General features: G+C 41.6%; 2 protein-coding genes across 2 annotated transcripts in view; both read left to right on the plus strand.

Moving 5' to 3' along the window:
- LOC124783116 overlaps positions 1 to 1,375 on the plus strand; it is a 104,285-nt gene extending 102,910 nt beyond the window's left edge. Inside the window, exons 3-4 of the mRNA XM_047254000.1 lie at positions 936 to 1,270; positions 1,360 to 1,375. Of these exons, the coding sequence (XP_047109956.1) occupies positions 936 to 1,270; positions 1,360 to 1,375 (351 nt within the window). The remainder of the gene's footprint in view (positions 1 to 935; positions 1,271 to 1,359) is intronic.
- The window catches only part of LOC124777349 (odorant receptor Or2-like), a 43,044-nt gene continuing 31,104 nt past the window's right edge, over positions 1,316 to 13,255 (plus strand). The window contains exons 1-3 of the mRNA XM_047252723.1: positions 1,316 to 1,426; positions 5,092 to 5,191; positions 11,639 to 11,752. Of these exons, the coding sequence (XP_047108679.1) occupies positions 1,377 to 1,426; positions 5,092 to 5,191; positions 11,639 to 11,752 (264 nt within the window). The 5' untranslated portion in view covers positions 1,316 to 1,376. The remainder of the gene's footprint in view (positions 1,427 to 5,091; positions 5,192 to 11,638; positions 11,753 to 13,255) is intronic.

A 13,255-nucleotide genomic window follows, 5' to 3' on the forward strand; every position in this document is an offset into this window, starting at 1 on the left:
GATAATAACGCTGAGTTATTCCATCTGAGGAATGGTCGATAGTGCAACTAATTTTGAAAAAGGGGTATCGTAATGGTAAGAAACTGAAAGTGAGTAGATGGGACCAGTAGTGTACCCTACATATGTGGCGCCCCTGGAAGAATTTAAAATGGCGCCCTCTAAAGGACCCCCCAGGAAGTAAAGAATGCACCCCCTTATCAATAGTGAGAGATTGATATTTTCCCTTGTTCCAAGAAAATGTGAAGGCGTTTCTTGGCAGATATAAGTAAATATATATATTTATCTAAAAAGATAATACCGGCGGCGACGCACATTCTGCTTCGAGCAGACTGCACATCTACGCCATAGTCTGCGTTTCTTGGACTGGTCACTTGGAGTGACATGAGGAAAGTGCCTCCCAGTAAAGCGAAGAGGATTCTCGTCATCAGAGGGTCTTCCTTTAGTATCTCTTCTCCGTTCTGTAGCAAATTTTCCCACAATTTCTCGTACCAGACTGGCCGCGGTGCAGCGCTATTTTTTCGGCGCGACGCTCCGTCGCGTCATCGTCGGCGGCCTTTGGAGTTTGCGCCCCCCTTCCTCTTGCGCCCCTGGCGGGGGCCACTCCTGCCAACCCCTGGGTACACCCCTGGATGGGACTAGGGCGGGGGCCAGCCTGATATGACGAGAGAAGGAGTAGGAGGCGTGGAAAGGGTGGGGTGTGAACCCTGATATGGGGTAAGGTAAGGAACTAAAGAGTGAGAGTTGATAGAATGGATGCATGGCTTTTATTATCTTGGAGAGCAAGGTGTTGAAGGTTCGTTAAGAGAGAGTGGGGAGTGTGAGTGGGTCTGGGGTTTCATTATAATTCAAGAACAACTTTGAAAGCGAATCACAGCATCACGTCCCAAGCTATGATTAGGTGTTATTAGCAAAGTGCAGCTGTGATATCTGTTCAGACTGTTGGAGACCACAGGTGTGCTGGTGCTGGTGTTGGCCAGGTGTCGACGGTGTTCTGCACGAGCCTGTGGTCGGTGGCGCCGCTGCTGGGGGCCTCGTCAGGAGCGCGGGACTTCCCCGTACCCGTGTGGCTGCCGCTGGACATGCGCGCCACGCCCACCTACCACATCGTCTACCTCGTCCAGGTCTTCTGCATCTGGGCCGTCGTCCAGGGAACCGTCTTCCTAGACACGTCCTTCCAGATCCTGATGCTGCAGTTGGCTGCCGAACTGGAGGTCCTCAACGATAACGTAGCTGCCATCTACAACCGGGAAGTGGGCCCATCCGAAGTAAGGCAAGCGGAGGACGGCAAAATCGACGTGTCGCCGCAGAGGAAAAAGGACGAAGCCAGTGGTAGACTCGGATACATTGAACTTCACACAGATACAGCAGAGGATGAAATGTACAGTCACCTCGTCAGCAATATAAAGCACCACCAAACAGTAATAGGGTGAGTAAAGTTTTCTCTACTTCCGCTATTGTGATATTCCCATACTGACACTCAATCATCAGAATATAAAGTTCTCGCATAATTTATACGTGTTTCTCAGTTATTGGAAATGTTTGACTGCCACACAGATTGACGGAAAGATGTTAAAAGGTATCGTCCGCTGCCGGGTGCACCTTTGTCTTCAGCGTCAACCAATTCCAAAAATCGATTCACACACAAACACATTTACAGAGTTTCAAATCCAAAACTTAGAGGCATTTCTGTACTTTTCTTTTCGGTATTCATCAATCTTAACTTTATCGTTAACGGCAGTGAAAGTGTTTCCCTTCAACAGCGATATAACGTCATGGTAATTTAGCTATTTACTAAGAAAAAACTCAACTTTGGGGTCGCAAAACTTTTATTGATATCCAGTTCCAATCCTGGGCATGGATTCATATCGGCTACTGAGAAAAATCGGTTTGTCCAAGAGTATAGTTATGCTAATGAGTTAATGCAATTTGTTGTCACAAACAATTTCCTTATTTTTCTGTTATTTGTTTTACACTAAAAGTTTTCTCGCTGGAAGAACGCCCTTCCGTTCTCTTTCTTCCTTAGTAAAAATAGCTTCTGAGATATTTCGAAATATGTCATTAGTTATTATTAATCACCATCGATTATAATGTTAAATCTTCAACCGAAAATTGCAATTTTCTTCGTTACTACAAAACTGCTGGCAACATCCCAGTAACCTTACTACCATTTACTTTAGTCACTCACACATATACTATGCGATCAAAAGTATGCGGACACCTGGCTAAAAATGACTTACAAGTAAGGGGTAGTCACTCACACATACACTATATGATCAAAAGCATCCGAACACCTGGCTGAAAATGACTTACAAGTAAGGGGTAGAAAGAGAGCTAATGTGTTCGTTGCGAAACCAAACAACTGTTAGGAACTAGTTCCGTACGATGTACAGTTAAGTATCTGTAAACTGTCGCTTTTAGTGGTTATACGTACTGAAATTTGCAAACTAAAATTTCAAGGAAAGCTTCTACTTATATATCCAGATACACTATAATGTACTGAAATATACTGGTTTAGGTGCTCTAGAACATTTTCTCAGCATATCGGAGAACTTTTTTGGGCAGGAACATGGACTTCTTTGGCTCAAGACAATAAGAGCAATCTTAGCACTCCGTCTTCAGGCCACAAGTGGCCCATGGCGACCATCCGACCGCCGCGCCATCCTCAGCTGAGGATGCGGATAGGAGGGGCGTGTGGTCAGCACACCGAAGAGCAATCTTAACATGTGAAAAAGTCGTGAGAAGTTTTTGCCTAATTGAAATTTATCTTTCAAGCGGATACCAGACATGATCAGTAGGATTTAAGTACGATGAGCATGCTGATTTGACATTACAGAGATCGCTTCATTTACTGGCACGGTGTCATTTAACAGTCATCTAGGGGGAGAACCGTTTTCGTGCATGTAAAGGAAAAATTCACCAATGACATCAGTATAAGTGAGAACTAAACCTTACGAAATCTCCCCTCTGTCCTTTTGAGCCGTCAAAGAATAATTTTGACGGATGCAGAGGTCCTTATGCTTTCCAGTACCGATGCTTGCTCGTCAATCACCTTAATAATAGGATGATCGAAACAAGATGTGTGCGGTTGTTTCACGTTGCAGCCTTTCTCCAAAAACCAGACTCCACTTTAAATCACAATTCATCAGAAAATAAATCACATTTGCTTGCTGTGTGCCCTAGCCACGAAATTATTCTGCCCAGTGGCTTCAGACACTAACGTGCCGCGGTACTCTTGAAACACACACCATTATCCTCCGAGCTTCTAATCTGAATTTCTGTATCATTTCTTTGACTGAAAGGTTTGACACTTGATTTTGTTTCTATAGCCAGTCCAAAGGACAGTTGTCATAATAACGATCATCTTTAACTGGAGTTACTCGCGGACTACCCGCTTCTGATCTTCTCGGATTAACTCAACCGGTTGGAAGTGAGCCCACAGTCATCAAATTACAGTGTCTCTAATCACATTTTCTTGCTCACACATTACAGATCCTTACGAAAGAAAAATCACCAAACAGCCATATGTTTTCACAAGTTGTTATTTTATCCACACGACCAGTTTCGGCATCTCATTAATGTCATCTTCAAGTCCTACACATTCCCTGTATGGGGAATCAGATACATCGATGCTTGCATAACCGGAGCGGTCAATAGCTGGATTTTGTGAATTTTTTGAGGGAGTGTGTACTCCACAAACGGCTCCTGTTATGGACACATCGACATATCTGTTTGTCTATATATGGAGTGCATAGGGGACCTGAAGATGACATGAATAAGCAGCCGAAACTGGTCGTGTAAATAAAATGACAACTTCTGAAATATACGGCTGTTTGGTGATTTTTTTTTTGGTAAATATCTGACCTCCCGCTGTCCCGTATCCACTATGAATCAACAGATATTATAGATCGGAAAATCACGTCGTATCGTAGCGAACACTAGAATTGAACTTCGGCAAAAGCTGGGGCTCCACAACTTGAATAATGTTCGTCGTATCAATCACCTTCCTGCTCTATGAATTTACCTGTTCGGAACGGCCTTATTTTCTGTCCCTGTAGAAATTCGGAGTGGTTGTACTTCAAGTAGTCCTAGATACAGATCTTCTCAGGATGTGCCAGGACATCTTGACTGATTCCCTCTTTTTGTTTTCCTGAATGTACTACCATTTCTAAAGGAATCTAGATACAAGAATCCAAGAAACACAGACATATGTCATTGGTGTGGATATGTTCGAACGTATTGTACATTCTTATCTGTATACAGCCACATTCTAGATAAATGACAATAATTCTTCTCCTGATCCATCAGGTGGTGCTTGTAGTTACAAGTGACCATTCCACAACGATTTTCACGCTAACAAAGGACTGTCGTTAAAAATCATATTACCTTAGCCTGTTTCGTGCACAGGATAGTCAGAAACAGTCTGAAAGTTTATAAAGGTGTTGCACGGTAGATTGTGCTGGGGAATAACTGTTAAGAAAGAAATTCTGTAAGTCGCGTCGCTTCCAAGTTAATCAGCATTGATGTTAGCCAGTCAGACTGTTGCGGGCGCAAATTCAAGCGACCCGTTACACACGCTGTTGTCAGATGTGTTCTTCGTTTGCTTTCCTAAAACTGAACAAGAGAGCTATACAGGAACTGGACATCTGTCGGTAGTAAGAATAGAACCCAAGCCAAAGGCTGAGCAGTCTCGTACGTTACTGTCTAACACTAACTGTATCTGGTGAACCGGTTCAATTTGCTCTCGCAACGGCCTGATTGGCAAACTTCAACGCTAATTAGCTCGGGAACGGCGAAATGTATCGATTTTTTCATAAACAACTGTTTCTCAGCGCAGCCTACCCTGCAGCACCATACAAGCGTTTCATATTGTGACCGCGATTTATACTTAGAATTATTGATTCGTGCGTTCGTAGTCCCCACAAGAATACACTGATATCTAGGAATGGAAACAGTTCTGCCACGTCACGAGGGAACAAAACCTCTGCGCGCAGAACTCAATGTCCTGTTTCGTGTTACATGTTGCCTTTTTCTTTTTCTTTTTTTTAAAGTGAAGAATAAAGTGAGATGCTACTCAATAATTCATGCTTTCAGTTGTCTAAGCCAGTTGGAAACCGTGATGAGTCACTCAACGCTGATACTCCTGTCATCCAATATGGTCTGCATCTGCTTACACATCTTCGTGACGGCAGTGGTAAGTACGAGGAAAAATTCTTAAATTTGGTGGTAGAAAGAGAGAGCTATGCACAATTTCCTGAGTGTATCAAGTATCCAGTGTTCGCATCCCATTTTCTAGATTGTAATCTCTTCATAACTAATTACAGGGAAACTGGTTTTTTTCATTTAATTTTAACAAAAATAGCTTCACTTTCATGTGTCAGGAAGGAACATTGTTACAATGAAATGCATTCCATGAAAACTGTCACAGAAATCTGTACGCAATAGATCGTTGCATATCAACTTTCGAACTCATTGGGAAGAAACAAATGTGAACGAAGCCCACGCTACTCAGTTTTACTAGCGCATTATTGACGACATCGTAGCACTCTGTATTCAGCAAAAAGTTCGAAAATGGTTTCAATATTTGCATTGATCGGCACCGTGGTTTATTCTTTTCAAATACGATTTTATAGAAGATCTAAACATACTATGTAGCACCAGTTAAAACCACTTTAAAACCACTGTTCTTTTTTATTCTTTTTTTGACGCTTTTACCACAACAGCAACTAATCTGAAGATGAAGACTTTGAGTGAAAGGGAAATATATAAGATCATTTTTTTCTAATTGGCAATTTTTGCAAACATATTTCGAAATATTTTTCGGGGGTCCTGCAAAAAAGGAGTAAGGGAGTGCTAGGGAGTTCTGGTCAACTTGAACAAAGCGTTACTACATCCCGGACGTGATCGCCATATTGTCGTCCAAGTGTGAGAAAACACTGCACCAGAGAATAAAATGGCTGCTCACCTGTTTATTTGAATGATATAAAGTGCTAAGAAATATTGAACCAGCTGACATTGGAGACAGGCCTATTTACTCGTGCAGAACAGTTTACTACCATGGAATCGGCTTTGAATGAATCGTTTAATAATATGTTGTTTTCCACTGCACAAAACTCGTTTAAATATTTCAAATACTAAACATATATACAGTATATATCAATAATAGAACAACATCGTAAAGAGTTATTTTCTCCTCTTCATTTAGCGGACGGACTAACGAAACCTACCACGCTCTTCTCAACAATATGCAGAACATAAATAATGAGGTCTAGCCACCTTACGAGTTGTTTTCAACTAGATATACTCCCCCACGTATTTGTCTTTTATCCCTTCCGCCGTCACAAATCAATTCCTTTTTAGCGTAGGGTTAATTTTCACAAAGAGAAGAACAAATCGCACGGTGCCAAATTAAGTGAGTGTTGTTATTGTTCAAGAACTGTAATGATTGTACCAGCCCAAAGTTATTTCGCTGATAAATCAGTGTGGGTGAGGGCACTGTTGTGCAAGTTTCTTTCTCACACATTCGCGCATTTTTCTAAAACATCTTTACAATATCTTCAACTTTTGTAGTCCTGTCTTCCTCAGTTGCGTGTAATATCACGGCATATTGATAATTTTTACTTATGGACCGTCAGAAACAATAGAAATCATAGAACAAAATCTCTCATCCCACAGCAACCTCACCACAGCCGCAGTAAAAGAAATAACAGATATGCTCAGACTGACAACTGAACAAAACTACTTTCAGTTTTAGAAAGAATATTATCTACAAACTGATGGACTGCCCATGGGATCCCCAATATCAGTAACACTAGCAAACATTTTCAGCAGTCACCTAGAAAATCAGATATTTGAAAAGATAACCACTAATGAAAGTTTCAAAATCATATATTGGTACAGATACGTGGATGACATTATTTGTCTGGTAGATGAGCCAAGTGAAAAAATAGATGAACGCCATTCGGAAATAAACAAAGCTCATCAGAACATAAAATTCACACTTGAAAAAGAAAAAGAAAATCAAATAAATTTTCTTGACATTACAATAAAAAAGAAATGGAAAACATACATTTAACATCTTTAGAAAACCAACAGCCACAGACAGAATAATACATTCTACATCCAACCACCCCCACAGCCAGAAACTTGCAGCACTAAGACACATGTTAAATAGATTAAACAGAGTTCCACTCAGCAAGAGAAACTATGAACAAGAAATGAGTACAATCATACAAATAGCTAGGAACAACGGGTATGACACGCATGTGGTACACAGGCTCAATCAAAAAATAAAAACACAAATACAAAACAAACACAACATTTCCAGAATACAGAAGAACTCACAAACTGAAAACTTACAAACACACTCAGCAAGCACACACAATGACAACACCACACAGAAAAGAACCAGATGGTACACCATGACCTACACACATAAACTAACACACAGAGTTGCAAACATCCTAAAGAAACAGGGCTTCAAAATAGCATATGAGCCTGGACAAACCCTCCAATCACACCTAAGCCAGCCAGCTGCCAAGAGGTACAAATTCCAACAATCAGGAATATATAAACTTGAATGTCAAAGTTGTGATGTAGTATACATAGGCATGACATGCAGGAATTTTGAAACAAGATACAAAGAACATAACAGATGTTGGAAGTATGAAACAAACCATTCCACATTTGCAGAGCATTTAAAACACCATAACCATCATCCTACAAACATGGAACAAGAAATCAAAATAATGAGAATAAGCAACCATGAAAAACATCTTACACAAATGCAAGAAAACTTCCACATCCAGAAAGCCATAGCAGAAAACAAACATGTGATAAATGAACAAACACACTTCAGCACAGGCTCCCTACTACACTTAACAAAGGAAATGATAACATAAAACAAAAAAAAACTCTTCCCCACACCATCTGGACACACACACACACACACACACACACACACACACACAGACAGCCCACACAAAAAAATTATATCACACCAAAATACACACACACACAAAAAGAGCCATATATATATATATATATATATATATATATATATATATATATATATAGAGAGAGAGAGAGAGAGAGAGAGAGAGAGAGAGAGAGAGAGAGAGTGAGAGAGAAAGGGGGGGGGGGTGTTACAGAAAGGTACGGCCAAACTTTCAGGAAACATTCCTCACACACAAAGAACGAAAATATGTTATGTGGACATGTGTCCGGAAACGCGTACTTTCCATGTTAAAGCTCATTTTATTACTTCTCTTCAAATCACATTAATCATAGAATGGAAACACACAGCAACAGAACGTCCAAGCGTGAGTTCAAACACTTTGTTACAGGAAATGTTTAAACTGTCCTCCGTTAGCGAGGATACATGCATCCACCCTCCGTCGCATGGAATCCCTGATGCAATGATGCAGCCCTGGAGAATGGCGTATTGTATCACAGCCGTCCACAATACGAGCACGAAGAGTCTCTACATTTGGTACCGGGGTTGCGTAGACAAGAGCTTTCAAATGCCCCCATAAATGAAAGTCAAGAGGGTTGAGGTCAGGAGAGCGTGGAGGCCATGGAATTGGTCCGCCTCTACCAATCCATCTGTTACCGAATCTGTTGTTGAGAAGCGTACAAACACTTCGACTGAAATGTGCAGAAGCTCCATCGTGCATGAACCACATGTTGTGTCGTACTTATAAAGGGACATGTTCTAGCAGCACAGGTAGAGTATCCCGTATGATATCATGATAACGTGCTCCATTGAGCGTAGGTGGAAGAACATGGGGCCCAATCAAGACATCGCCAACAATGCCTGCCCAAACGTTCACAGAAAATCTGTGTTGGTGACGTGATTGCACAACTGCGTGCGGATTCTCGTCAGCCCACACATGTTGATTGTGAAAATTTACAGTTTCATCACGTTGGAATGAAGCCTCATCCGTAAAGAGAACATTTGCACTGAAATGATGATTGACACATTGTTGGATGAACCATTCGCAGAAGTGTACCCGTGGAGGCCAATCAGCTGCTGATAGTGCCTGCACACGCTGTACATTGTACGGAAACAACTAGTTCTCCCGTAGCACTCTCCATACAGTGACGTGGTCAACGTTACCTTGTACAGCAGTAAGTTCTCTGACGCTGACATTAGGGTTATCGTCAACTGCACGAAGAATTGCCTCGTCCATTGCAGGTGTCCTCGTCGTTCTAGGTCTTCCCCAGTCGCGAGTCATAGGCTGGAATGTTCCGTGCTCCCTAAGACGCCGATCAATTGCTTCGAACGTCTTCCTGTCGGGACGGGACACCTTCGTTCTGGAAATCTGTCTCGATACAAACGTACCGCGCCACGGCTATTGCCCCGTGCTAATCCATACATCAAATGGGCATCCGCCAACTCTGAATTTGTAAACATTGCACTGACTGCAAAACTACGTTCGTGATGAACACTAACCCGTTGATGCTACGTACTGATGTTCTTGATGCTAGTACTGTAGAGCAATGAGTCGCATGTCAACACAAGCACCGAAGTCAACATTACCTTCCTTCAATTGGGCCAACTGGCGGTGAATCGAGGAAATACAGTACATACTGACGAAACTAAAATGAGCTCTAACATGGAAATTAAGCGTTTCCGGACTCATGTCCACATAACATCATTTCTTTATTTGTGTGTGAGGAATGTTTCCTGAAAGTTTGGCCGTACCTTTTTGTAAAACGCTGTATGCCAAAACACACACACACACACACACACACACACACACACATACAGAAACGCACACACAAATGCATACACGAACAGATCACAGATACTTTAATAATTACACTCGAAAGTTTGGCAATAACATTCTATCTTTGGCAAAAACATTTGACAGTCGGCAACAGAAACCAAAACATTGCATTGAAGCAAGCGTTCAGTTCATAGTGCTGTGGAATGTGGGGAAAACAACCGCAAATTGACATTCATAAGAAGAAGAACAACACCAAAAATGCAACAGGAGTGTAATATGTAAGAAATTGTCCACGCAACCTGTAAGTACAGTTCAAAACATTACTACTTAATAGGAAATAGGGTCTACCACCAGAATTGTTTATAACCTATAGGCACAGTGACAAAAATGTAAATTAAATAGCTGTCATATGTATATTCCAGGCCACTGATGATGCCTTGCAGAAAATAAAGGCGAAACGCGTATGGCACTAAAATTGTGTTTTATTCAGTTGCTGTCAGACGGTCCGTAAGTAAAAATTATCAATCTTTAGTTAACTGTGTGACCATTGTTACTCAGTTGACATCACTCAAATTACGTAATGGAATATGGGTTACGGCCCAGGCGAGGAGACAATGATCGCTCCTGGGAAGGGGTGGGGGTGGAAGGAATAGAACAGTTTGTTACTCCCCGACATCCCAACCCAAATATAACTTGGCTTCAACCCCATTTTAACGTGCCTTGGATTTTAATAATTAAAATTACAGTAAAATATACGAAATTTTTAATATGATAACAATAATTTGTTGACCTCATTGCCCATAACATAGCATTAGCGTTACTTCCAAGGAATTGTAATATAGAGAAAAACATCATTTGAAAATCATTTGACAAAAAATTTTAGAAGTACATTCTCATGCGTTTGATTTAAGAGTTTTAAGAGCAGACATACGAAAACGGAACAGACTGAAAAAAAGTAAGTGAAGAGTTTATTATTTCAAATGCAATCGGCATGACTGTTGATACATTTATCACACTGTGAAGTAAGACGGTCAATGCCTTAGTGGAAAAACATTTTGCTGTTGTCTATGGAACCATGTTTGTATTTCTTGCTGAGAAGTTCTTACACATCCTCCGTACAATCCCGATCACTTCCCATGCGATTTCCATATTTATAGAGCCCTGTAAGAGATTCGCGGCCGTCGATTTGCTTCGGACGAAGAAATGCACGACTGTATACAAACATGGTACCGTACACAACAGCAAATGTTTTTCCATTAAGGAAAACAAAAAGAAATTTATGGTAAGTTCCTATGGGACCAAACTGCTAAGGTCATCGGTCCCTAGGCTTACACACTATTTAATCTAACTTAAACTAACTTACACTAAGGACAACACACACACCCATGCCCTCCGACTGGGGTACCCGCGCCAACCGTGGCAAGGCGCCCTAAACCGCACGGCTACCTCGCGCGGGTTCCATTAAGGTATTGGCCGTTTTGTAGTGGGACAAATATATTAAAAGATATGGCGATTACTTTTGAAATAATAAAGAGTTTACTAACTTTTCTCCAAAAGCTGACTCAGAAATTTGTTTACTGATATATGTCAAAATGTAAATGTTTTTAGGAAAATGATCGCGACCTCCAACTTGGATCCGCACCTCCTTCGCACGTGAGATCTAAGAGGCGTCGAAACAATGTGACTCGATAGTGTCTTAAACTAACTTACACTAAGGACAACACACACACCCATGCCCTCCGACTGGAGTACCCGCGCGAACCGTGGCAAGGCGCCCTAAACCGCATGGGTGTGAGTGTTGTCCTATAATTATTTGTAAAATTTCTCCACAGCACAGTTTTCATTCTAATGGAAATCTTTTTCTTTTTTTTAACATTTATGAAAGATTTAAGACTAAAAGATAATTTCAGCTGTTGCAGGATGAAATTCAGTTTGACAAGACTTTCAAGATGATGTGTGCGTTTGCAATCTACACGTACCAGACTGGGCTCTTCTGCTTAATTGGACAGACCATAATCGACCAGGTAGGTAACGAAGTTCATCATGACAGATTTATACCTGGACACAAAGTTGAAGAAACTTCAGAACTTGTCTAATTTTTTGCTCATATTCCGTAGATGAGGTATTAGAACCAAAGGAGAGGACAGTTACACTAGTACCGAGCAAGTAATTGGTCCAATCTCGTTCAATAGTTTGTTGTTGTATTCGGCTGAAGTGGTGTACGGAAACTTCAGAAGAGCTCAAAGTTATTCTGTCTCAACTGGGATCGTGCGTAATTAGTTCCTCTGTGCATTTAACACTACACTCGCAATCAAAGGAAGTATACGATGGTCTGCATGATAATTGAAATCTCCTATACCAGCAAATGAATTTTGCATGTCGCTGAAGGAGCTGAGGCTGCAGAGATCCAACATTAGGATTAGCTTTGATGTCGTCTCACATTTCAGTCGACCCCCCTTGGAAGAGTCCGTAAAACTAATCAACTAGAAGTTCAGCCCTGAGCTGATGCAGCTTTATAAACACGTTCTGACATCGACCTATTTGATTTTCAATGGACAATACTATGAGCAGACTGATGGCGTAGCCATGGGAAAATTTGTTCATGGTGTAGTTCGAGGACTGAGCACTAAAAACCTGTTTGTTTTTTTCGCTACGTCGACGACGCCTTTGTCATCTGGCCACGAGGACCCAAAAAACTATAGAAATTCTTGGAACATCTGAATTCCGCCAATGAAAGCAGCCAGTTTACCAAGGAAATACAACAAATGGCAAACCACCAACAAATATTGGGACTCCATTTTCAAAGAAGCGATTGAATTCTGTGTGGCTGCCAATTCAGTCAAGAGGGACACAAGCTACTAACTGAACAAGGCGTGCGAGCCAGTACTAAGCTCTATCAAAGTAGAACGCGACATCTGGACGCGAGATGCGACAGGGTGGCGGGAGGAAGGCAACTGAGACTCCACCCACCCATCACCACAGCTGCACGCCCCCCTCCCCCCCTCCCCCCACCACCACCGTCACCACCACTGTCGAAAGTCACAGTAGTAAGCAGCGATTTGCAGTCACTTTATTTGAAAGTCACAGAAAGTACATATATTAAAATAGTTTACATGTTATGTATTACAATGAGTATTACTGATCAGAGATATAAATTTCCCGATGGCTTCAATTCCCAGCATCCTCCCCACCCTGATCAACCTCTTGCGCGGGGGTGGAGGGGTTGAGGGGGGGGGGGGGGGGGGGGAGTGACCAGCTATCTGCTGTGCTTCTGGTGTGTGCAATATTATCGTCCTTATTTTATTGTCTCTTCCCTGACACATCTTTCTATTTTCTCTTTCCTCCACATGTGTCTTGGTCATCTATCCTCTTGAATAAAAGCCAGATCACCAGGTTGGAAGTCAATACATCTTGCAGATGTGCCTCTAACTTCGTGGAAGCTCCTAAGCTACATGATATACTCCTTGGTCCATCTTTCCCAAAAGTCTTCTGCCACTTTCTGCAGTAGTTTAAACTATTTGATTAGA

Source organism: Schistocerca piceifrons, chromosome 1, assembly GCF_021461385.2.
Source record: "Schistocerca piceifrons isolate TAMUIC-IGC-003096 chromosome 1, iqSchPice1.1, whole genome shotgun sequence".
NCBI lineage: Eukaryota > Metazoa > Arthropoda > Insecta > Orthoptera > Acrididae > Schistocerca > Schistocerca piceifrons.